General features: G+C 38.8%; 1 protein-coding gene and 1 non-coding gene across 3 annotated transcripts; both read left to right on the top strand.

The window, feature by feature from the left end:
* Window positions 1-53: 53 nt before the first annotated feature.
* Timm23 (translocase of inner mitochondrial membrane 23) lies at window positions 54-26,780 on the top strand. 2 transcript variants are annotated; one of them, XM_070020897.1, is made up of 7 exons: window positions 56-292; window positions 2,935-2,993; window positions 9,123-9,216; window positions 9,434-9,518; window positions 13,850-13,908; window positions 15,512-15,622; window positions 25,938-26,780. In XM_070020897.1, the coding sequence occupies exons 1-7, from the start codon at window positions 187-189 to the stop codon at window positions 26,051-26,053; spliced, it is 630 nt and encodes a 209-aa protein (XP_069876998.1). In that variant the 5' UTR covers window positions 56-186; the 3' UTR covers window positions 26,054-26,780. The 2 variants fall into 2 exon arrangements, with proteins under 2 accessions (XP_069876999.1, XP_069876998.1); XM_070020898.1 differs by lacking the exons at window positions 13,850-13,908; window positions 15,512-15,622; window positions 25,938-26,780 and adding an exon at window positions 10,401-10,701 and having other exon boundaries at window positions 54-292.
* On the top strand, window positions 13,216-13,419 carry LOC138826246 (small nucleolar RNA SNORA74). The gene has a single exon (XR_011371603.1). It is a non-coding gene; the product is annotated as a small nucleolar RNA SNORA74 (small nucleolar RNA).
* Window positions 26,781-26,973: the final 193 nt, after the last annotated feature.

Raw genomic sequence — 26,973 nt, 5'->3', positions numbered from 1 at the left:
GCCCGCCCCGACTTCCGGAGTGCGCTGCCGCAAAACGGAAGTAGGTTACTTGACGGCGCGACGCCCGGAAGGTCACCGTGCGACGAAGGCGGCGGTAACGCGGGTTCTCCCGCGGTCACCGAGGAGCGACGGCCAAGGCCGCGACCGGGGAGTGAGGCGGCGGCTTGTAGCAGACGGCGCGACACCATGGAGGGTGGCGGGGGAAGTGGCAACAAGACCACCGGAGGGCTGGCCGGCTTCTTTGGAGCCAGTGGGGCCGGCTACTCGCACGCGGATTTGGCCGGCGTGCCGCGTAAGTACGGGGCCTGTCCTACCCACGAGGCCCCGCCACCGCCCCCGACGGGGGCGTCCCAGCGCCTTTCTTGGCGGCACCGTGGAGTCACCACCAGTGGTGGGGTTTCTGTATCAGCGCGACCACTCTAGGATTGGACTAATTCTGGGGTTGGAGATCCTCGGGAAACTGCTTACTCTGGACTCTGGTGGGAGGCGATGCGTGCTTTCCTAAATTTAGATTTAGGGCTTCCTTACTTTTAATCACACTCAGTTTTGTGCTTGACTCTGAGTTAAGAGTCCAGAGATGGAAAGCCCATCTCTGCAGTTAAACATTCGAATTTACTAGCAAGTCCCCACCCCCCAGCACAAATCCCAGAGTATTATTCGGACAAACGGTTAAAAAAAAAAAAAGCACAGAGGCAGCAAATAATTGTTATTTGGGATAGGCGAGGAAACCATCTGAAGGGACTGGAACCTGAACTGAACCTTGAAGTGAAGAAGGAAGCCAGATGATAAAGGGGAAAATACAGGAGTTAGGATGCAAAGACATGAACTTCCTGATTATGCTCTCCTCAATCTTGTGTTTATTTCAGATTTGGGAGGTTTGGTATGTGTGATCCAGAGAACTTGGATTTAAAGATGATAGAAGTTGATGGTGGAAAGATAGTTTCCTCAGCAAAAATTTTATTTTTTGAAAACCCTTATTTAACTATGTCCTGTATATTCAACAGCCGAAAGAGTGCACTTTCATTTCCCTCATGTCCCACTTGTTAAAACTTAGTCTAGAAGTATTGGAATAAAGATTGTTAACTGTGACTTGATGCTCAGATTTTGGTAACAATAGCTATGATATAGGTAACAATTGAAAATAGAGTAGAACTTTGAAATGATTCGTCATAGGCAGTGCATTCATTTGTGAATCAAGATACAGAAAGACCCAAAGGTTAAAAAGTGTGTTAGAAGACATTAGTTGTACAAGGAGAGTTTCATTGTGACATTTCTACACGTATACAATTTATCCCAATCAAACTCAATCCCTCTACCATTCTTTCTTACCCTATTTCCCCACTTCTTAAAACACTTTGTTTGTGCCTGTCCTGAGGTTTGAATTTATCATGGCTGAGACTCTACCACTTTGCGCCATGTCTCCATTTCCAAGTTTATTTTTTTAACTTTTTTTTTTTTGGTCAGTCGTGGGGCTTGAACTCTGGGCCTAAGCGTTGTCCCTAAGCTCTTCAGCTCAAGGTTAAAGCTCTACTACTTGAGTCATAGAGCTTCTTCTGTTTTTCTGGTGGTTAATTGGAGATAAGAGTCTCACGAACTTTCCTGCCCGGGCTGGCTTTGAACTGTGATCCTCAGATCTCAGCCTCCTGAGTAGCTGGGGTTACAGGTGTGAGCCACTGATGCTCCAGCTTGCACATTTTTAAAAAATAATTCAAAGTTGGTTTCAAATTAGCCCTGGTTTGCATTTTCTCTTTCACTAACCCCAAACTTCTGGTTTAAAAAAACATGAATTTGGGCTGGGAAGGTGGCTCAGTGGTAGAGTGCTTGCCTTGCATGCCTGAGGCCCTGGGTTCAATTCCTCAGCACCACATAAGCAAAAAGAAAAAAGCCAGAAGTGGCACTGTGGCTCAAGTGGTAGAGCGCTGGCCTTGAGCTGAAGAGCTGAGGGACAGCGCCCAGGCCCAGAGTTCAGGCCCCACAACCGGACCCAAAAAAAAAAAAAAAAAAAAAACATGAATTTAATATCTTGTAGTAGTAAATTGAATTTTTTTTGTGTGTGTGTTGGTTGTGGGGCTTGAACTCTGAGCCTGAGTGGTGTGCTTCAGCCCTTTAGCTCAAGGCTAGCGCTCTACTCCTTGAGCCACAGTGCCACTTCCAGTTTTTGGTTTTGGGGTTTTTTTTTAGCGGTTAATTAAAGATGAGTCTCATGGGGACTTTGCTACTGGGGCTGGCTTTGAACCAAGATCCTCAGATCTCAGCCTCCTGAGTAGCTAGGACTACAGGCATGAGCCACCATCACCCAGCCTGACCTAAAAGTTTTGGAAGAACTGCATTGAACATTGTAAAAGTCAGAAACCCAATTTCTGTTTTTCTTTAGAGGTTAAGTCATTTTCTGTTGTTTCCATAGTTTCTTACATAATATGAAAGAAACTAGCTTTATAATTTTCCCAAGCTACATGTTCTACTACTTTGTTGATTTGATTTATGTTACTGTTAATACATTGTGAAAGCATAGGCAACCAGTCATTCCTGTCCTGAAATTGAGAACCCCCACCAACAGATAGCCCCCAAACTGACAGGAAGGAGAAAATGAGATAATTTTCCACACTATATACAATAATTTTTGTTGTTAATAATGACCAGAGTAAAACAGGCTCTAGTAAGTAGTTGGTTATCAGTAGTAGGAAGATAACTGTAGTTGAAATTCTTCATATATGACAGTAGAACAGTAAAACCAGTTGAAATTGTTTTAACAAGGAGAAAATGGAGATAAGATGGTAAAGTTGGTTGGGTACAATGTAGATATGTGTAGAAATGTCACAGTGCAAGTACAACTAATGTGTACTAATATATAGTTTTTTTCAATTTCAAAATTTGTGTATTAGGAGCTACATTAAATTCTTTATGTTGAAATGTAATATTTTGTTTTCTTTTTAGTAACTGGTATGAACCCTCTATCTCCTTATTTAAATGTGGATCCACGATATCTGGTGCAGGTAAGATTAAATTTTTATTGGTTTGGTGATTTTAACTTTTTTAAAAGTTCACACCTGAAACTAGCAACTTACCCTATAATCTTAGCTGGTTGGGGTTGAGATCTGGGTGATCAAGTGGTCCAAGGTCAGCCTCAGCGGCAAAGTCTGCTAGTCTCCATCTCCAGAGTATACCAACAAAAAAATGAGGGCTGGAAATCTGATTCAAATGGTAGATAGAATACCAACTAGCAAGTGTGAGGCCCTGATTTCAAACCCCAGTACTTAACACCAACTACAATAACCTCCCCCCCCCCCCCCAAAAAAAAAAAACCCTCTGAATTACCTAAAGCCAACTTGAACTGTGACAGGCACTTCTAGAGCACTAAGTCTCTGGTCTCCAGTCACCTTAGGCAGTTGGCTTACATCTTTCTCTGAAGCCATTTAACTTTTCTTAAGAAATTTGCTTTAACAGTATGAAATAATGAAAAAGCCAGTACTTGTGGCTCAGGCATGTTATCCTGGCTGTTCAGGAGCTTGAGATGAGGATATCAATTCAAAGCCAGGCCAGCAGGAAAGTATGAGACTTAATCTCTAATCAGCCACCAAAAAACTGGAAGTGGAACTATGGCTCAAAGTAATAGAATGCTAGTCTTGAGCAAAAAAACAGTTCAAGGACAATACTCATGGCCTGAGTTCGAGCCCCAGGACTGGCACCAAACAACAAAAATAATGAAAAGCACTTCATCTTAGCTGAGATCTGAGAATCATGGTTTAGAGCCAAGCTGGGCAGACCAAATTGAAAGACTCTTATCTAGTTAGCTAACAAAAAAGTATAAATGGACCTCTGACTCATAAAATACAATTGTGCAAAATTCTGAGTTCAGGCTGGAAAAAGAGAAGGGGAAAAGGATCTCTGTAAAAGTAAACTTTATTCTTTAAAAAACTTTAAAAAGCTCAGTTTGCAATATGGCGTATGGGACTAAATGTCAAACCTTTAAAAGATTAATGGTTGGACATCTCAGGAGAGCAACGTTGATTTAACATCTGAAAAATCAATGTTCTATAACTTACCAGAATATAATATAGCAGTAAAGAATATAGAACAATAAAATGATTCAGTAGATGCATAAAAAGCATTTGAGTAACGTCCCTTCATGATTAAAAAAAACATGCAAACTAGGTATAAAAAGAAACTTCTTCAAGCTGGGCATTGGTGGCTCATGCCTGTGATCCTAGCTGAGATCAGAGGATTGCAGTTCAAAGCCAGTCTAAGTGAAAAGGTCTGTGAGACTTATGTCGAATTAACCACCCCAAACCATAAGTAAGGTTATACCTAAAGGGGTAGAATGCTAAGCTAGCTAACCTTGAGCAAAAAAGGTCAGGGACATAACCTAGACCCTGAGCCTGTCCCCGAGCTTTTTCTGCTCAAGGCTAGCACTTTACCATTTGAGCCACAGTGCCACTTCTGGCCTTTACTGAGTACTTTATTGGAGGTGAGAGTTTCACAGACTTTCTTGCCTGAGCTGGCTTCAAATCGCATTCCTCAGATCTCAGCCTCCTGAGTAGCTGGGATTATAAGCATGAGCCACCAACACCCTGTTCTAATAAAGGATTTTTATCTGTAACAATTTTTTGTTTGTTTTTTATAATACTGGGTTTTAAGCTCAGGCCCCTCCATTTGCTAGGCAGGCACTATAACTTAAGCCAAGTCTCTAGTCCTTTTTGCTTTCATTATTGTTCTAATAGGCTAGCTTTTGCTGAGACTGGCCTGAACTACAATCTTTTTATTCATGCTTCCTGAATAGCTGGGATGACAGGCACATATCACCACATCCAGCTTTTTATTCACTAAGATAAGGTCCACTTTTTGCCCTGGCTGTCATCAAACCACTGTCTGCTGATCTGGGTCACTCTAGAAAACTCTTGAAAAATGATGTTTTAACTATTTTTTAACTTAATTAGTAGTAACAATCCACTTATATCAATGGGTCTAAATATTCTCCATAAAAATATATAAGTGGTGTCATGAAGTAAAGAAATGCAAATCACAAAAACACAAAGAGATAATTACTATAATCAAAACCACAGAAGCAAGTATTGGTGAGGATATGGAGAATTTAGGGCATTTCTGGTAGTGTAAATTGATACAGCTGCTTTGGAAAGAGTCTGGCATTTCCTCAAAATGTTAAAAATAGTATGACCTGACAGTTGTACCCTTACATAAACACCCAAGAGAATCAAAAACATTCAGCTGGGAGCTGGTAACTCATGCCTGTAATCCTAACTACTTAAGAAGCTGAGATCTTAGGAAAGAAACTCCATGAGAATCTTACTTCTAGTTAACCACAACACACTGGAAGTGGAGCTGTGGCTCAAGTGGTAGAGCTCCAACCTTGAGGAAGAAAGTAAAGGACAGTGCCCAGGCCCTGAGTTCAAGCCCCAGAACCAGCACAAAACGTAAAGTTAAATAAGTAAATAAAAACATGTTCCTGAGCTGGGAAAGTGGCTCAGTGGTAGAGTGCTTGCTTTGCATTCATGAGGCCCTGGGTTCAATTCCTCAGCACCACATAAGCAGAAAAAGCCAGAAGTGGAGCTATGACTCAAGTGGTAGAGCACTAGCCTTGAGCTGAAGAGCTGAGGGACTGCGCCAGGCCCAAAGTTCAGGACCAACCATATCCATATAAGTTGTACATGACTGTTGGTAACACTATTCATAATAGCCAAAAAGCAGAAGCAAACCAAATATTAGTTCATGAATGGATGAACAAAATGTAACAAATGTAGGATCTCACAATAAAAAAAAGAATGAATTACTGATAATGTGTCAACATGGATGAACCTTGAGAACTTGCTGAATCAAATTAGTCTCATCACAAATTGTATTTCATTTGCATGAAATCTTCACAGGGGCTGGGAGGGTGGCTCAATGGTAGAGTGCTTCCCTTATATACATGAGGCCCTGGGTTCGATTCCTCAGCACCACATAAGCAGAAAAAGAAAAAGGCCGGAAGTGGCACTGTGGCTCAAGTGTTAGAGTGCTAGCCTTGAACTGAAGAGCTGAGGGACAGCGTCAGGCCCAGAGTTTAGATCCCACGACCGGATCCCACGACTGACGCCCCCCCCCCCAAAAAAAAAAAAAAAAGAAAAGAAAAAAAGAAATCTTCACAGATGAAGCAAATATATAAATGTAGATTAGTAGCTATGTGGAGTTGGGCAGGATAGAAGGAGTGACTCATGGCTTCAGGGTTCTTTTTGTAATGATAAAATGCTCTGAAATCAGTTGTGGTCTTTATTGTGCAGCTCTGAATATACTACAGATCATTGACTTGATGCTAAATAATGTGGTACTTGAGTTAGGCTATTAGTAACTGTTTATTTGTGCATGCATGTATGCATTTAGGCATTCATTGCATTTGGGTGCTGGTGGCTCACACCTGTAATTGTAGCTACTCAGAAGGTAGGCTCAGAATCTCAGTTTGAAGCCAGGCTGGGAAGGAAATTCCATGAGACTTTTATCTCCAGTTAACCGCCTAAAAGCCAGAAATACAGGTGTGGCTCAAATGGTAGAGCACCAATGTTGAGTGGAAAAAGCCATCAAGAACATGAGGTCCTGAGTTCAAGCCCTAGTATTGGTACATGGGTACACAGTATTAAGATACAGACCTCGCTGGTTTTGTTTTGTTAAGAGTAAGAGAGGTTGTTTGGGTTAATTTTTCATATAAATAAAATTGACGTTTAAGACTCTGATGTTTCCCCCCTTTTTTTTGGCAGTAAAATGTTAACTTTTAGTACTGAGTACTCTTATTTTAAAAGTAACTCAAATTGGCAAAAAAAAAAAAAAGAAAGTATTTTGCTTAAATGTTAAATCCAAACTTAGAGGTTATATTCAACTATGATAACAGTACCAAATTATAGTTCTGAATTACTACATAGGGCTTACTAAGATTAGGTATAAAAGAAAATTCAGAAATAAATGTGAATTCCTATTTCATGAAATACTGTTCTCTTCCGTTGTAATAGTAGAGGGACTTCAGAATTTAAATAGTTTTCTAAATTGTCTCTACTGTTAAAAGTAATGATGGAAAGCTTTTATACAGAGACAGTAACTTAAACATTGTACCTTACAAAATATTTTTCAATACTTTTTGTTGTTGTTCAAGCCCTGGGACTTGAACTCAGAGCCTAGATGATGTCCTTGAACTTTTTGGCTAGTACTCCACCACTTCATCAGCCCCCTGAGTGGCTAGGATTATAGGTGTGATCCAGCAGTACCTAGCAACTTTTCCATACTTATTTTTCTTTTTTCTTGTTGGTTGGTTATGGGGCTTGAACTCTGGGCCTGGGCGCTGCCCCTGCATTGTTCAGCTCAAGACAAGCTCTCTACCGCTTGAGCCACATCACTACTTCCAGTTTTCTGGTGGTTAATTGGAGATAAGAGTCTCACAGACTTTCCTGCCTGGGCTGACTTTGAACTGCAGTCCTCAGATCTCTGCCTCCTGAGTAGCTAGGATTACTGTAGGCATGAGCCACTGGCACTGGGCCTTTTTCCATACTTTTGAAGATGGGAAACATCTTGACTGGAAACTATTAACTCACCATAGTTATTTTGGCAACAGTTTTCATCTGAGTCACTATTTGTGTTTTCTCCTACTCCTGCTTTTGTGTTGTTACTACTATTAAAAACGCTGTAATTTTTAAAATTACATTAAATGTATAAATTTTCCTTCTGTTTGCCCAAGTGAATAATCTAGTAGTGAAGACAAGTAGAATTGAAATATTTCCAACATCTACAGTGTCCATATGAAATTATTTGGAAGTATATGGGCCAGTGGTAAAGTGTTTGCCTAGCATGTGCCCTAGGGACAGTACCCAGCAGTAAAAAAAAACAAAATACTAAGGGGATAATTTGTCTTATAAGACTGATCCAAAATGTTGCTTTAATGATTTTTCCTCACGTTTTTATCATCATTTGGTCTTAATATATAGTAACACAGTGTTAGTGAATAGTTGCTAATGAATTAAGGCTATTTTTCTCATCCCAGGATAATATATCTATCTGCTGATACTTCTAATTTTCATTCTTCATTTCTTTAGAATTGTGCTTTCTATATTCTCTTGACTGTTGCTTCAAATTTACCATTAGAGCAGGTTACCTGTAATCTTATCAGATAATAGTATGAATTATCTGAATTAGAAGAATCCCTTCTAAGACTTTAAATGGTTTTATTTCACTTTTAGATGTTTCTGTTGTATAGTTTTGTTTTTGGTTCAATAAGGTAGTTTAGGATTTTAGTTTGTTGAAAAACTACTTTGAAAAGTTAAAAAATTCAGGGCTGTGGTGACTCAGACCTATAAATTCTAGTTTACTTAGGAGACTGACACTGGAAGGATAGTGGTTCAAAGCCAGCCCAGGCAAAAAAGTTCACAAAATTCCTTCTCAATAAAGAACTGGGCTCAGCGGTGCCTGTTATCTTAGCTGTGGGGGAAGCCCAACATAAACAGCTGGCACCTACACACAAGACCTGGCAAGGAATGATAGCATATCACAAAAACAATCATGAAAACTTAGGACTGAAGGTGTGGCTCAGGAAGAAGAAGTGCAAAGACTAGTTCAAACCCAATACTGCTAAAACCATAATACTAATAGAACAGTTTAAAATTTTAGGAGGCTGGGGCAGAAAGACACAAGATTGAGACCAGCCTAGTCTACATAGCAAGACTTTTCTCAAAATTTAAAGTAAGGTGGGGAAAAGAAAAGAAGACAAAAGGAAGGAGAGAGACCAGGCGTGGTTCCTCAAGCTGATAATCCCAGCTACTTAGGAGTTGGCCATCTGGAGGATTGGGGGTTAGAAGCAAAGCTAAGCACAAAGTTCAAAAGACTCCATCTCAACCAATGGCTGCACTCAGCTAAAGAGAGTCTGAGCACGAAGAAGATTGATTTTAGTAGCCCTGGCACGAAGTCAGATCCAAAATAACACCAAAAGGGCTGGTAAAGTGGCTCAAGGGGAATAGTGCCTGCCTAGCAAGTGCAAAGCCATGAGTTCAAGGGAAAGGGAAGGAAGGAGGTTGGTTGATTGCTTTAAGAACACTTTTTACATTTTATAAGTATGTGTCTTAATATTTAGCTTGGTTTTCATTGCTACCCCATAGGACACTGATGAGTTTATTTTACCTACTGGAGCCAATAAAACCCGGGGGAGATTTGAACTAGCCTTCTTTACTATTGGAGGATGTTGCATGACAGGTGGGTATAATACTTTTTTTTCAGATTGCTTTTTATCCAAATTTAAAATGAAAATCTGAATATTGGTTTGATGTGTCTTTTATAAAAAATAATAAATTTTAAAGGTAATTATTTAGTTTTATCTTTTATGTTAAATAAGAATGAAATTTAATCAGAAGTACAGCTTCCTTCTAAAGATAAATATGTATTATTTGGATGAATTATTGTAATTCACTAGGGGCTGCATTTGGAGCAGTGAATGGTCTTCGTCTAGGATTGAAGGAAACCCAGAACATGGCCTGGTCCAAACCAAGAAACGTACAGTAAGTTTTCTGTAATTGTCTGGTGTAAGGATGCTTGAACATTAACCTCTCTTTTGTTAATGTGATGGGTATAGTTAAAACTACAAAGTTTAAAGAACTAGTACTTTCCTTTTTCCTTTCTTCGGGGTTTCAGTTATTTCTAAAGTAAAAGTAACCAAGAAATCAGATTACTGAATCTTAGCTTTGAAAAGGAGTAGTTTTCTTGTCACTGTCCCTCAGTCAGCTGGTGTTATCCTGTCCTAGGTTCTCAGCTGCATGTGTTGCATTTCTAAGCCTGTATGACATGCTTTCCTAATGGCTGAATTACAGAAAATCTGGATTGTTCTAGGGCTGACAAAGCCAGAGGAATAGATGATGACAAAGAATGGCTACATCTGTCATGTTTCCCTGAACTTCTTGACTTCATTTTCTAATTCTGAAATGAGGAGCCACAAAAGCTTTAGATTTTAAAAAAAAAACCTTAAAACTTAGAGACCGTTCTAAAAGAAGGTAACTGTCCTTTCTCAGGATTTGAAGTTTGCAGTAAAGTTTTGAAAATACAATTATAAGAATCAGAAAATGGCCGGGTGCTGGTGGCTCACACCTGTAATCCTAGCTACTCAGGAGGCTAAGAGCTGAGGGTCACAGTTCAAAACCAGCCCGGGCAGGAACATCTGTGAGACTCTTATCTCCAGTGAACCATCAGAAAACTGGAAGTGGTGCTGTCGCTCAAGTGGTAGAGCGTTAGCCTTGAGCTGAAGAGCTGAGGGACAGCGCCCAGGCCGAGAGTTCAAGACCCATGACCGACAAGAAAAGAATTAGAATGTGAATGGAAACAAGGATTTTTTTCTTTTTTGTTTTGTTTTTCTTTTTGTCTTGTTTGTTCGTTTACCTGCCTTTCAGAGGGAAAAGGAGGGCAAAGAAATGGAGAGACAGTGAACAAATGAAGCAGTGGTACGCACTAGACACTGTTGAAAATGAACCATGCAACTTATGGATGGGGACAGAAGGGAAAAATTGGAAGAGAGCAAGGGAAAGGGTGACTTTGTCCAGAAAGAAATATATTCTTTACCTGACTTATGTGAGTGTAACCCCTCTATACTCACCTTTATAATAACAATTTTTAAAAAGAATCAGAAAGTTGTAAGCTCGGTGAAAATGATGAAAAGGGGTGACACTGACATGTTGAATCAAAACCGCTTTGTACAACTACTGAAAGATAAGAAAAGAAAGTATATATAATATGTTCGCTGCTTAATAAATCAGCTTGACAGTCCCTATTGATATTGTGTAAATAATATATTGGTCTGTTCTGCACATTTTTATGTTTTATGTAATTGGAGTGTCTTCTTTGCTGGCTTGATTTTGTTTTAGGACACTAAAATCTGTCTTCCTCACAGATTTACAGCCAGTAGGTGGCAGCAGATGTGCTAGAATTAGACTGGGAAATTTGAAAACTTGTGTTACTAACCCAAATCATTTATTATTTTTATGTTTATATATTTTTTAGTAGAATATGGAGTTTTTGCAGGCTGCAGCCTACAAATACACATAACACAGCTAGGAAACAGGTTAGAGAGGAAAGAAAAAGCAAAAACAATACCAGCAGCTATGGAGAGCTGAATTGGGATGCTATGATGACTGGATGAGCCAGGAGACAAGACACAGGAAACGATCATGGAGACACATGTGGCATGGCTGATGGTGGTTAGGCTGGTCTGGGCCTAAATAGGGTCCGAGCAGGAGGGTAGATCCACAGGAAATTCCCAGACCAGCACTGGACTGACAGATTCAGTAACCTGTCAGCCAATTTCCCACCCCTGTCTCCTGGGCACACCCATCACCAGAGAGGCAGGTGATGGTAGGAGTGTTTCCTTCACCCAGCATGAAGTCAAGATGCCAGACCCTACCATCTACCATGTGGCCAATATGGCACCAGCCAGACCTGACCTCCTTACTTCATTCCCCCTTTTACTCTAATGCGCATGAAATTAAATCATGGATTTCTCTGTAAGAGGGCCAAACTTTTGCCTGGATTGTTTGTTTATATTCTTAACATTTGTCCCTTGTTCCATTAATTTTTGTTGTTGTGGTTGGTGGTCGTGGGGCTTGAACTCTGGGCCTGGGTGCTGTCCCTCAGCTCTTCAGCTCAAGGCAAGCGCTCTACCATTTGAGCCACAGCATCACTTCCAAATAATTCTTTTTTTTACTTTTTGTACTTGGAATTTTGAATCTTTACAAAAGTAGACAAAAAGTAATGAATACCTATGAACCATAACTTACCTTCAAAAACATATCAGTCATAACTAGTGTGTTTCTTCTCTCCTGTGTTATTTTGAAACAAACTCAACATTTTGTTTAATGTAGCATAATTAGTATACTATGTAAATAATATGATGGAATATATTGATGTGATTAATTTGGACATCGAAAGTCTCTTAGAAAAGACTGTGTGTGTGCACGCACTAGGGCTTGAACTCAGGGCCTCATACTCCCACTTAGCTTTTTTGTTAAAAGCTGGTGCTTCTAAGACTTCATTTCTTTTTTTATTTTTTGTTTTTTATGGTTATTATAAAAGTGATGTACAGAGGGACTACAGTTGCATAAGTCAGTTAAAGAATACATTTCTTCTTGGGCAATGTCACTTCATTTCTTAAAACTAAAAATGGTCATGTAGTCATTCTGATCTCCCTAGATAAGCAGACAGTGTTTAGCAGTGGAAATGCAATAGGATGTAGAGCCAGGAAGATATAAGTGACCTCAAAATCCTAGCATCACTACTTAGTGTTTTCTGTTGTTGAACAGACAGGTAAGGGCTAATAAATGGAGGCCTGAAGCCTGCCAAATTCCAAAGAATTTTATCAATTTGCAATGCTTTCAGCAATGTAATAAGGAAAATTAATAGCTTTAATGAAAACTAAATCTTAGTACAGAGCTTAAAATATATTAATAGCCAGGTGCCTAGCTCATGCTGTAATCTTAGCTACCCAGGAGGCTAAGATCTGAAGGATCACAGTTTGAAGCCAGCCCAATCAAGAACGTCCACTCTTACCTCCAAGTAATTATCAAAAAGCTGCAAGTGGAACTGTGGCTCAAGTGGTAGAGCATCAACTTTGAGCAAAAAAAGCACTCAGGGACAGTGCTTACGCCCTGATTTCAAGCCCCAGGACTGGCACAAAAAATAATAATTTGTATATGCATATATGTAATTTTTAAATATATGTTAATAAATGTGTGGCTTGTTGCCACCTGTCCTGGGGCTTGAACTCTGGACGTGGGCACTGTCCCTAAGCTGCTTTTGCTCAGGGCTACCACTCTACCATTAGAGGCACGTGCCACTTCCATCTTTTTTGAGTAGTTTATTGGAGATAAGATGTCTCATGGAGTTTCCTGCCCGGGCTTGCTTTGAAATGTGATTCTCAGATCTCAGACTCCTGAGTAGCTAGGGCATGAACCACTGGCACCCAGCTTATATGGCATAGTTAATTAAAAAAATACACCGTAGTTATTATACTTTGTATGTGTGTGCTTTTTTAGACTTTTGATTCTCGTGCCTCAGATCAACCTTTTGAAAGCTAGAGTTAAAAGGCATTTACCACCACATCCACCTGACATTAGTATTTCTAAACATTTGAGAAACAATACATTGTTGTCACTGTAGAACCTTAACCACTTATTAATGAGTTTTTTTAATCGCTGTAATTGTACTTTGGTCATTTCCAGCAGTAGTCAGCTGTCTGGACAGAACCATTCCTGTGATGGTGTTACACTGCTGGGAGAGCAATGTCTTGTCTTCTTTATCCAGTTGCCTGTGTCATTGTTCTAGTGGCCCATGGTGCTGGTGCAAGGCAGAACTGTGCTTCCTTGAGAGTGTGCTAAGCATTTGCTTTAGATGCTTAGTTCTAGTCTGGGAGCAGACAAAGAGCTTTCTCCATGCATTCTAGTTAGATAGCTATCCTCTGTTCAACTCTTAATAGAACTGCTTTGTATTCTATACTTTGGTTTTCTTCACTCTGATTCTATTTAATACTCTAAATACATCCACTCTGAAGAAGAATATTGTTTTTTCCAATTACAACTTTAAGATTTCTCTATTAAGTATATTTCAGGCTGTTACTCAGAATGTCTAAAAAAAATTTTCTTCAATCATTGGAAATTTTATCCTAATCCTCATTTGTATAGAGTAAAAGCCATCCTTATAGAAATCCAAGTAGGTATTAAGATATATCTGAAAATAGAAAAAACTTTGGGGCTTGAATCTAGTCACTTTAAAAAGCTATTAAGGGTTGTTGTAGATTAGTAAGAAGAAAAAATTGTTCTAAATACAAATTCTTTTCTTTCTTTCCTGGTAGGATTTTGAATATGGTAACTAGGCAAGGAGCACTTTGGGCTAATACTTTAGGTTCTCTGGGTAAGTAGAAATCTTATTTGATAAATGATTAGGCAAAGAAAGAATATACAAGTATGAACAATTTGCAAATTGTTCTAGGATATGAAACAACTGAGTTTAAATCCATTCTGGTGAGTATAGACCATGAATTAATGAAGTAATCTCAGTGCCATTTCCTTTTGAATACTATTTCTGATTTTTTTTTTTTGATTTTTGATTTTTTTGCCAGTCCTGGAGCTTGAACTCGGGGCCTGGGTATTGTCCCTGAGCTTCTTTTGCTCAAGGCCAGCACTCTGCCACTTGAACCACAGCACCACTTCTGGCTTTTTCTGTGTATGTGGCACAGAGGAATTGAACCCAGGGCTTCATGTATGCTAGGCAAGAACTTTACCACTAAGCCATATTCCCAGCCCCCATTTCTAAATGTTTTAAATCCTTTAAACAGTGACTTCTGTCCAAGCAAGAAACCAAATAAAACCATGTTTTAACTAAATGAAATCCAGTTAATTTAGGTCCAAGACAAAGGGCTGTGAATGTTAGGAAAGGTTCAAAGTCTGTAGTGAGACGTGCTAGATTAGCTGAAGTTCAGACCTTTTGCTCTGTTTTTCAAACAGACTTCATCAGTCAGTTACCTGTGTAGATTTCAAAGACCTAATTACTAGCATAGCAGTAGGGACTTTGTAGATAAAAACATTCAGAGGTCTACACAAGGGGTAATTTAATGGTGCTGAGTCAGACCCGGTGCTTTCATCACATCCTGTTTATAACTAGTCGGTTCTTTTGATTATTGATGACCATAGAAAATATGTCTGCCTATGGCACGTATACCCTTACATCCAGACTTTCTGTGCTTAGTATAAACATGATGTCAGGAAATCTTTTCAATTGTAGTACATTGAATAGGGGAAATTTATAGACAACTCTTTAAAAAGAAAACCCTCTTTTGTGATATAGTAAGATCCTAGCCTTGTTGTGGAAGCCATGCTTTTTCACACCATAAAGCCAGGTTTGCATTTTGGATTCTGATGCATGGCTATTTCCATATGACAAAAATGGTATAAGAAGAAGAAAATGGTTTAATGCATTGGTGCCTGATAAGAACCTATAAAGTACAAATGAAAGGTTTATTTGGGTGAAAATCTTGTTAAATGATACTACATCTTGCATTCTTTTTAATTATAGTCTTGTTAAGTAAATATGTAAGCATTTAATGCAAAAAACAAATATTTATAAAACAGTGACATTTTTAAGTATTCTTTTTAATACTCTACTAGTACTTTGCAGAAATAGCTACTCTTGATATTACTTCTGAATCTTTGCAGATACGTATATCTTTGCATAGCTAGTTGGATTGGTACTGGTGTACCTGTCTCTGCCTGCTTTACCAAATTGTTAACCAATATAGCCCTACCTGGCTTTTTGTTAAGTGTAGCATTTAGTTTTATGGAAAATCTTTTCTGCCTTAATCCAGGTGTGATACAAATGTTCTTAGTCATTTTATTTGTTGCTAGTTTTTGCTATTTTAGAAACAATGTTATAGTAGTTGCCCTGTAAATGTCTAGCTTAATTTAATTACCATGCTGACTTTTCATAGTTCTTTTGTGACTGGTCACCTATATTTCAGCTTTGCTCTATAGTGCATTTGGTGTTATTATTGAGAAATCACGAGGAGCAGAAGATGACCTGAACACAGTAGCAGCTGGAACTTTGACGGGCATGTTGTACAAATGTACAGGTAGGTGCTGTTACTACTGTGAATGTAAAGCTGAAATGTGTACTGTTCTTGTGGTTACTTGGGGAAGGGAGGGGAGAGTTATGGGAAAATTTTAGGTATTTTTTTGGTGTTTTGTTGTTGTTTTTGAGGGGTCATATTTGCTTTGAGATAAGGACTTCCTAGGAAGCCTAGGCCAACCTCGGCATTCTATATAGTTCACACTGGCCTCCAATTCAATCTTCTGTATCAGTCTCCCAAGTACTAAAAGTGCGCCATTATGTCCTACTGCAAGTTCCTATTGTTGTACAACCAGTCTCCAGAACCTTTTCACCTTTATATTCTATGCTCATCAAGCAGCTCAGTTCCTCATTGTTTCCATCTTCTCAACTTCTGGCAATCTTGAATTTTCTGTGTCTGAATGTACGTAGGTACCTCATACATGGGAACCATATATTATTTGTCTTTCTGGTGCCTGGTTTATCTTTGCATATCTTAAAGGTTCTTCCATGTTATAGAATGTTCAGAATATCCTTTTTTAAAGGCTGAGTTGTCTTCTTTTGGGGAGAGATTGAGATCCTGGAGATGGAACTCAGGACCTTGCACTTACTCTGTCATTTGAGTCACACGCTAGCTGGTTTTGCTTCAGTTATTTTTCATATATTGTCTTGTGCTTCTGTCTGGGGTCAGTCTCAGACTGTGATCCTTCCACCTCCCATGTAGCTGGAATTACAAACATCACCATATCCAGCTTGTTTTTCCTTGGGTCTGGCCTTTAGCTTCTCCCAATTCCATAACTGTTTATCAAGTAGTGATAGAAAAAAAGTTGGTTTTGTGTGTTAGCTGTTGGGAATACTAGCTAACATACCTGATTGTGAACCTTCTTTCAATTATTTTAGATTGTTGGTTGTTTGATTTAAAACAACATATTAACTTATTCAAGAGTATTTGCTTAGGATGCATAGAGAAAAAAAAGGTAAAACTCTATCCTGTATATTCCATTGATTTTATTTCCTTGTCTTAGACTAAGCAATGAAATATTTGAAATTACAGGTTTTACACCAAGCAAAAGTCTGCAGTAATCTGACCTGGGAGATCAGTGTATTAAAAACTTTCACAAAACACACATAGTATCACAGCTCCAGATCAATTTAGAGCATATTATGCCCATGAGAATCTTACTCTACCAGAAGATGAACATTGTGTTGCTATCAAGGATAAGTATTGACTAGTTTACAAGTGAATGTCTAAATAATATTAAATTTATTGTAAGTCTATCTTAAAGAGTTCAGTGATGAGTCTTTTGCATACATCCTTTTCTTTTTTTTTTTTTTTTTTTGGGTCCGGTTGTGGGGCCTGAACTCTGGGCCTGGGCGCTGTCCCTCAGCTCTTCAGCTCAAGGCTAGCGCTCTACCACTTGAGCCACAGCACCACTTCCGGCTTTTTTCTTTTTGCTTATGTGGTGCTGAGGAATCGAACCCAGGGCCTCAGGCTTGCAAGGCAAGCGCTCTACCACTGAGCCACCTTCCCAGCCCCCATACATCCTTTTCATTAGTTAGTTAATTCCCTGTTCCCAAAGAAGTTTGGCACTTTTCACTCTACACCTTTATGTCTTCTTTCTTTTTTTTTTCATTCCAAGATCAAGATTTAAACTCAATATTGGTAGAGCGATAGCCAATGAAAGTGGCAGATGCCAAGTTTGAGTCCTGTCTTGTTGTTTCTTGATTATTATTATTTTTGAATCTGAGATACTGCCTATTGACTTCTCATCAGGAAAACTATTAAGTCTTGTTAGAACTGTACAAAAAAATGTACTTGATAGAAGAAAGAGGAAGTCTCTCTTTTTACACATTATTTTATTGACAGGTCTTTGAAGATGAAATAAAGGTCACCCTTATTTGGAGCCATACTACTATGACTCCAAAACCCATTTTTATCACATCAAATTACCTCTAAAATGGGAAAATCAGAAATTTTAGAAAAGAAGAAGGGTAATAATAGCTGAACTGGGCCTGAAGGATGGACTGAATTTCATTTGTTACCGTTTGCTTATTTGATGAGTATGTGGGAGAAAAGTCTATGAGAGTTTAGGTTTGAAGCATAGGAGGCTAGGGTGAGAGGTCAAAGGCACTGTCATCAGAGGTGTTAGCACATGACATACTGGAATCATCCTTGTTGACTTAACAAGAAACAATGGATAGATAAGGCAGTTCGGAGGTGGAAGTCTAAAGTCAAATGTACTATTAGAGAAGTTAGGGTCTGTGATGGGTGGGCCTCAGCCTGGGGGGTGTAGACATGCTGATGAAATGAAGAGATGATAAGAGAAAAAGATGAGTCAGAGGTTCAGTGGAAAGCTTGTCTTTGTTTCTTTGTCTCTTTCTGTTCCTCTCTTATCTTCTCTTTTCCCCCCTTCATTCTCTCTTTTGTGGAAGCAGTGTGTGTGACTTTGAACTATACAAGATCTAGGATCTTGGGCTTCCTCATTACTGCCATGTACATCCCATATAGGCTCTTTGAGACAAAATCAGCTGTTGCTTTTAACTCCATAATACAGTGTACATTTAGAACTTCTTTTTTATATTGTTTTCGTTTTTTACCAGTGATGCTAAGTCAGTTATTGCAGTTCTGTGGTATGCTAAATGTCTATGGGGATCTTACGAAAGTTTTAGAAGGTTCATGAACTCAGAGGGTTGAACACGTAAATCTCTAGAAGTTGTAATGGATACTTTCAGGCTTATTTTACTAAGGGGAAATCCTGGTATTTAGCAGGTAAGAACTAGTCCAAAATCCAGGTAATCCCTGTTTTTTACAGTGGCCTGATAAGCTCCCTCTTCTGCAGTATGTGTTCCCTTGTCTTTTATCTCCCCCTTCAGGGCCTTTGATACTTGCTGTTCTCTTTTCTTAGAATGTTCTTTGCAGACAAGTACCTCAACTTGCTACCTCATCTGTCTGTCTCTGTTAAGCTAACAGCTTCCTGAGGCCTCTCAGAAATATTATAATACATAGAATTTGATACTGTATGGTAAACTGCTAAGGGTCAGGTTTTTTTGAACAAGCAGTACACACAAAATGTTAATAACTCTTGAAAAAAAGTGTCTTCAGAGTATAGACTGTTGATTTTATGCCACTTCTTGAAAAATATACTCATGTTTTCCCTGACTTCTTAAAAGATTGAGCAACCACTGTTTTTAGGTGGTCATTACCTCTGAAGTCCTTCATATCTTTTCACCTGGCTTGTTGAAACATTTTATATATAGGGCAATCATCTATTTAGATTTATTACGTGAAATTGCTTACTGGAAGAATACCAGTAACAGGATACAAGAAGTCATCAGGATATGCTTCAGGATGTGAAGTTTAATTCTGAAGGCCTGCCATTCATTTTGTTTTCCATTTTGGAAAGTACTAGAATTTGAACTAAGCGCCCAGTGCTTTCTAGCCTGGAGCTGTCTTGCTTGATCCATACCTCCAGCCCTGTTTGTCACCAGGTATTTTTGAGATTAGGGTCTCACTTCCCACCTAGAAGTGCTTAAGGGCCAATATCTACCTGCTTGTAGGCTTCCCATTATTGCCAGGATCACAGACACACATTGTGTACAGGTTTCCTCAGTGGAGACAGTCTTGTATATTGGTTTGCTTAGGTAAGCCAGATACTCTGATGCTTCCCGTCACAGCCTCCTTTGTAAGACAATAACAGGCTAATATGACGTTTTGGGGAGTTTTTTTGGTCTGCCATTGGGCCTGAACCCAGGGACTAGGTACTGTCCCTGAGCTCCTTTGCTCAAGGCTAATGCTCTTCATTTGAGCCACAGATGCAGTTCTGGTTTTCTGGTGGTTAATTGGAAATAATAGTCTCATGCTTTCCTGTCCAGGTGGACCTTAAACTGCAATCCTCAGATCTCATCCTCCTCAGTAGCTAGGAGAAGAGGCATGAGCCACTAGCGCCTGGCTTTAACATGGTTTTGATGGTGATAAAATAATAGAACCTTTTAATAGTAACATTGATGATAACTGTTTAGAAAAACAATTTGTATATCATTTTACTTGTACATACTTTGTTGTTATAAACTTCTTTATGAAAAGTATGGGCTTATCAGGACTTGGATGTTAGAGAAGAGGAATCACCATAGTTTTTTGCACCTGAGAATTTGTTTCCTGAAAATATTTAATTAGGCTACTCTAAGACTCCTGTGTTTTGAGCAAAAATATAACAGTTCTTATTGAGGTGTAGAAGATGGTCATTATTGAGTAGATACTTATATGCCACAGGGAATCTCGTAATACTATTCCACACCCTATGAAAAATCCATAGTTCACTAAAGAAACATAAGACCTGGATTACAGTTATATCACCTGAACTGAATTCCTCCTTTAGCCTAGTCTCCTTCAGTCTGACAACTGCTCATTTTCTTATGTATTTTTCATTATTTTTTTATTATATTTTTTCATTATCTTTTATGTGTTTTTCATTATTTTTTCATTATTCCACTACAGTAACTCCGTACCTCCTATGTTAATCTTTAATTCTAAGCTACATCTTTTTTGTCCTGTTAAAATTTGTTTTTAGCCAGGCGCCGGTGGTTCACACCTATAATCCTAGCTATTGAGGAGGCTGAGATCTGAGCATCATGGTTCAAAGCCAGCCTGGGCAGAAAAGTCCGTGAGACTCTTATCTCCAATTAATCACCAGAAAACCGGAAGTGGTACTGTGGTTCAAGCGGTATAGTGCTCACCTTGAACTGAAGAGCGCAGGGATAGTGCCCAAGCCCAGAGTTCAAGCCCCATGACCAACAACAACAAAAAATTGTTTTTGAGGAATACATGGGAGATTAGAAATACTTTATGTCAGCAATAAGTTGCCATTTGCCAAAAAAAAAAAAAAATTCCAGAATTCCTAAATGCAGATCATAATTTTTGAATCTGGAAATCGAAGATATATTTGTATACCTACAACATAGAGTTTATTCCTGTGATTTTTTTTTTTGTTTTATCTTAACACAAACTGGTTAAACAAAAATAAAAAGACCCTAGTCACCTTTTTAGAGTGATTTCAGTGTATTGAGCTGAATTGTTTAGCCATACTGTGAATTGATGTTGAGATTCTGGGTCAGCCAGTTACTTCTCTCCTTTATTCTCTAAGTCAAGTGGAAATTGAAATGTTTGCCACTTGACATAAATTTTCCTTTTTGTCATTTTTATTGAAAATTACATGTGAATTCCAGTCGTTCTTACATTGGGATGGCCAGAATACAGGAAATGCCACAGTACTCCTGCATATGTTAGAAAATAGGCAGTGAGCTGGGTCTGCCTGGAGCTTCCCTGCCTTCTTAGCAGGAATTTCCTCTCACTCAGTTCTAGTATCTGCCTTAGGCATTGGACTTGGTCTGTCATACAAAAGAAGCCAAAAGCTCAGATTTTCTTGGGGAGTCTCCTGTTTTTCAGAAATTAAACATTTTTAAACATAGTTTGGACCAAGAAATCTCTTAACTGGTTGAGTGCCTTCCTGTGCTATCTGTTAAAACTTTAAATTTGCCTCACAAAAGCTCAGTGACAGCTCCCAGGCCCAGAATTCAAGCCCCAGGACTGACTCCTCCCCCCCCCCCCAAAAAAAAAAAAAACAAAACCCAAGTGCAATCCATTTTCAATGTAGAAAAGACTTGTCCTCAAATATTTCAGAAAAACTTGGATTTTGTAATTTTGAGACTTCCTTTTATATCTGTGGAGTAAAATTGGTGATCATGAATTACCAAAAAAAAAGCCACCTCAGCAAATCAGGTTCTAGTGCATAATAAAGTAATCTAACAATAAAGAGGCATAAATATAGAATATGTAGTAAGCAGTGTGAGTATCTGTTACTAAAGATCTTAATACTGGGTTCATCTATCAAATTAGGATGTGATTATCACTTTAAGGGTGGTAATGCTTTTTGTGTGTGTGTGTGCTGGTCCTAGGACTTGAACTTAGGACCTGGATACTCTCCCTGAGCTTTTGAAAGTGGCAGGCTAGTGCTCTACCACTTGAGCCATAGCTTCTCTTTCGGCTTTTTAGTGGTTTGTTGGAAGTAAGATTCTCACACTTTCAAGATTCTCACACTTTCTTTCCCAGGCTGGCTTCAGACTGTGACCCTCAGATCTCAGCCTCCCAAATAACTAGGACTACAGGTGTGAGCCACTGGCACTAAACTCATGGTAGTACATTTTAAATGAGAATATGGCAGTTATTGTTGGAAGTATAATTCTAACTCATTGAATGTTAACTTCTTTTCTGTCTTCTAGGAGAACTAGATATTTGATATTTGATCTTTTCTAGGCCATTTTGATCCAACTTATGGGCTTTGATTTGACCATTTTTCAAGTTTAAATTGTGTTTAGTATATTCTTGTTCATAAAATATTATTCACAATAATTAGAATGTAGTAACTCAATTAGAGAAGAATGAGCACTCAATCATAGTGTATATATACAACACGATATTCACCCTTAATAGGAATTCTGACACTTTACTACCACATAGGTGAACCTTAAAGACATTATGAGAATGCTAATCCAGTCACAAAATTGCAAAGACTATGTGATTTTACTTATGTGAGGTAGTAAGAACAGTCAAACATACAAATACACACACACACACAAAGTTTGTTCTAAAGAGGCCACCATCTTCTGTGTATAGCTACTTACATATTCACTGCCTGGCAGCTAAGAATGTTTTGCCTCCTTAAAAATATTTTTAAATGGTTATATAATTACCCCCAGCACTTGTCTAGCTTGTATAGTACAAGGTACTGCCCACATAATAACCTTTGATCTCAAAGCCTGAAATATTTACTATTGGTACTGTTTAAGAAAGATTTGCTTATCTCAAGAAATTATCACTCTAATGGCTAAGTACTGTCATTAGTCAGTTCTATATAAGAAACACAGCAATTAAATGTTTATTTTGGGTCTCATTTTGTACTTAGAAAAGGTAAAGTAACTCTTGTTCTGTTGTCTGCAAGAGTTATGTAAGGATCCAAGATAAGGGGTAAAACTAAACATAAGTCTCAGTTTGTTTTGCTTCATAGAGATTAACCATTGGCCTTATTTACTTACTTTGTGTTCAAAGCAAGTGTATTTGCTAATGTACTTCCTCTGCTTAGTTGGGCAGAAAACCTAAAGCACGCCTTTAAGCTTTCCTAACAAACTGACAAGTTGGGGAATGCTGGAAAGACTTAACACTTAAAACTGGCTGGTATGTGGTAAAAGGGTACTCTGAGTAAGATTTAACTATGTGCTTGGTGAATCAGGTGCTGTAGTTACTGGCTATATCCTTGCTGGAGTTAAATTTTTCTATCTAATCTTTAGAAGGAAGTAACTAACTTCATTGTCTTGAAGGAAGCTTTTATTTTTATTAGAAAATAGAAAGCTTTCTGGGCAACCAGTTATTTGCAGGAGACAATGTACACCAGTAAACCTGAGAACTAGTCTGAGATTTTTCCCACAAACAAAAACTGTTTTTTAGGAAACTCAGAGCAAAGGATCGATTCAAAAGAAATGGTTTCCAGCTCTTCTCATATTAGTGGTCAAGGGCTTGTGTTCCAGTGATAGTGCTTTCCTAACAACAGGAGGCCCTGAGTTCAAGCCCCAGTACTGCAAAAAATAAAAACAAAAACAAGCCAGTGGGCAGTCTTCTTTTTTTTTTTTTTTTGGCAGGGAATGGTCATGGGGCTTGAGTGGTTAATTGGAGATAAGAGTCTCATGGGAACTTTTCTGCCTGGGCTGGCTGTGACCTGTGATCTTCAGATCTCAGCTTCCTGAGGTAGCAAGGATTGCTGGTATGAGTCATTGGTGCCAAGCCAATCTTTTTTTTTTTTTTTTTTTAATCATTGCTAGGGATAAAATCAGAGGCTTCATATATTCCAGGCAAGCCTTCTACCACTGAACTACAGTCTGAGCCCAAGTGGCTTCATTCAAGTCCTTTGGGTCTGTAGAGGTCTAGAAATTCACATGAAGTTGAATGTTTATAGGAAAGTGTCTGCAAGAGAATACTGAGTTTTCAATTTTCTGCCTCTGTCATTTTTCTACTAACATTGATAGGGGTATCTTGGCCTTTGTTTTGGGGATTGAGAGTAAAATTCAGTATAATTTAGAGCATATTTTGCTGCCTGATTTAGAGAACTTGTAATACATTCAAAGTTTAGATCTTATAACTAAACCATAGATATCTTTGGCATTTCTTCTCCCATGCCTCAGTTTGCTTTTTGGACCTTAGGAGTTTGGTGTAAGTATCATTTTCAGTCCCACAATTCTTTCTCAACATACTAGTCCAAGACACAAAATTTAACCTAATTTCTAAACTGAGATCATTTTGTTAACTTAATGAGTTCAAAGTATTTTACAATTTTTAAAAATTCCTAAGCACATTTTAAATAAGCTTCAGATTCAACTGCTATTTTAGTCAAGGTAACGAACCATATGGACAAATGTCAAGGAGATACCTCCTGTTTACTTTGATTTGTGGGACTTTTTCCGTAATGTTTTGATCCCTCTCCTCCACATTTGGCAGCTGTTGATGTCTACAGTTTGAGTCTGTTTAAGGGAGATAGTTGTTGCAGGATTAAGGGTGGGACTCAAATGGTAGAGGGCCTGTCTAGTTAGTGTACAGCTCTTGAGTTTAATCCCCTATACTGCTATAAGAAAAGAGGAGGAAGAGGAGAGAGACAGAGAGAAGGAAAAATTAGGAAAAAGATCATTGTGACATTTCACAAGGGGAACCTAACTTAGAAGCAGGTCAGTTATCAGAAGTCTTCAGACTGGAGAGATTCTTGCAGGGAGTGGCCCTTTAATGTATCAGCTGAAGCCATCTGGTGGACACTCACTGCAGAAATGTTCCTTTTGAAGTGTTTTAACACAAGTCACTGAAGTTCACAGAAGCAAAGGCTTCTAGTGAGGTAACTGCCATAGCTTAACCTCATTTTGTCTTAACATACAACCTGAACAAGCACTCTGTAAACTCAGTATAGGTCATTTGAAGTCTCCCTTCCATACCTGCAGGAGAGTATTCCATTTTTTAAGTTCCTTTTGGAAACCCTTTTTTGTGGAGTTTCTTAGTTTTTCCTTACCTTACCACATAAAGAGAAACTATGACTATCAGGACCATAGCCATTCGTTGAAGCATTTTGTGTTAAAAATTTTCTGTATAACTTCCTTACTTTTCACTTGAAAAAAGTTATTAGTAGTAGTTAAGTCTTCATTTTTTCCCCCGGAGTATGATGGTCAGTGCCTCTTGTTAGTATGAGAGACTGGCAGGAATGAGGGTGTATTCGTCAGCACCTGATTGCAGCCATCTTATTACTACTCCTTGAGTCAATATTTGGAGGATATGTCCAGAGTCCAAAGGCTGCTAAGACTGCTTCCATACTGGCTGTTTACATTACTATATGACTATCAAGAAAATGAGGGGTTGGAGGCCTTACACAGTTGGTAGTGTGCTATAAGTTAGATGAGTAGAAATTACATCATTAATTAATCTTGGTGCTTGCAATTACAAACCAAAGTTTAAAGTTGGGGTAATATGAATATGAAATTACAAAAATGTATTTATATTAAACAAGTAGTTTAGGGAATTTATTTCCTGGACATAAGTTTTAGTTTCTTTAAAAACTTTTCCTGTTTGAAATGGGATATATATTTTTAGCCAAAATGTATGTATTGGGACAGTTTCCCACTCATCTTGGTTCACAGTACTTTCAGTGCTGCTTCCTTCTGAAGAATATCCTTCTGTAAGCCTCACTTGTTCCTCCTATAGACTGGCAGAGGACACAAAACTACTGTTTATGCATGGCCAAAGACCGTGGTAATTTTATAGCATCTTGAGCATTTTACATGCTTCACACCAGGCACCACTTGTATTTCCTCCTCTCCTCTTAAGGAGAGGGATGAAGGAGATACTTTGCAAGAGGCATGTTCTCAGGAGGAGGTCACCTCCACCGGAAAGGCAGAACATTTTTTAAATCCATAGTTTTCTCCACAAAGTCTTTCCATCTTACCCTACTTTTATCTAAACTTGTGATGCTGGGACACTGTGTAGTAGAAAACGATTTCAGGAAGGCACTGGTGGCTCACATCTATAATCCTAGCTACTCAGGAGGCTGAGATCTGAGGATCACAGTTCAAAGCCATCCTGGGCGGGAAAGCCCATTACTCTTCTCTCCAATTAACCACCAAAAATGGCATTGTGGCTCAACATGGTAGAGCACTAGCCTTGAGCAAAAGAGCTCAGGGAGAGAGCCCAGGCCCTGAGTTCAAGGCTAATGATCAACTAAAAAATAAAGCTATTTCATTTTCTTTTCCTTCTCTCCCAGGTGGCCTTCGAGGGGTAGCACGAGGTGGACTGGCAGGACTAACACTTACCAGCCTCTATGCACTGTATAACAACTGGGAGCACATGAAAGGCTCCTTGCTCCAACAGTCACTCTGAAGATTTTTGCCACCTCGGGAACGGAGGACACTTCAGTAATCTTTCAAATCAATTAAGTCAGTCTGGAGTTAAGTGCCCTCTTCTACCTACAACTACTTTCAAAAATTGGAGGTTGTGATTTGCTGTGGTGAAGATCGTGAATGGTTGACCAGGACCGGCACTCCTTTCCCTTAATGAGCTGAAGCCAAAAATCCTTTGGTAGCTCACTCAGTAATGTGGTTCTCCTTTGGAGATGATCTTGGACCTGTCCTCTCATCCTACCCTCTGAACTGGAAAACCACTCCCAGAATTCAGGTCCTGCTTATTGTCAATATTTTATCACCAAGTGTATTTAATCATCTGAAACTGTAATGCTGCCCATGTTCCAAATAAAGGGTGAGAATAGAACCAAAGTCATAACTCCAATCTAAACAGAGTTGATATCTGTTTAAAAAAACATCTTTCCTAGATATAAGGTGAAAGTTAAAAATTACTCTTGAGCCAGGCACTGGTGGCTCATGCCTGTAATCCTAGCTACTCAGGAGGCTGAGATCTGAGGACAGTACAAAGCCACTCCTGGCAGAAAAGGCTGTGATCTTATCTCCAATAAACCATTCAGAAAACCAGAAGTGGCACTGTGGCTCATGTGGTAGAGCGCTAGCCTTGAGTTGAAGAGCTGAGGGACAGGGCCCAGGCCCAGAGTTCAAGCCCCACAACCAACAAAAAAATAAAATAAAAAATAAGTTACTCTTGGCTTATTTTTTTTCTTGCCTAAACCAGTTCAAAAGAAAATATATTTTCCCTGTTTATACTGAATTGAAGGCTTACTGCTGCCATTAACAGCTAGGGTAAGGTTTTTTTTCTCCAACAGCTGACGTTAAGCAGCCTCAGGGTATTTCAGGTTAATCATTATTGGAGCATGCTGTAGACAGTAATTCACT

Source organism: Dipodomys merriami, unplaced genomic scaffold, assembly GCF_024711535.1.
Source record: "Dipodomys merriami isolate MVZ:Mamm:240054 unplaced genomic scaffold, mDipMer1.0.p SCAF_14, whole genome shotgun sequence".
NCBI classification, from domain to species: domain Eukaryota; kingdom Metazoa; phylum Chordata; class Mammalia; order Rodentia; family Heteromyidae; genus Dipodomys; species Dipodomys merriami.
This window is presented reverse-complemented; position numbering and strand designations above follow the sequence as displayed.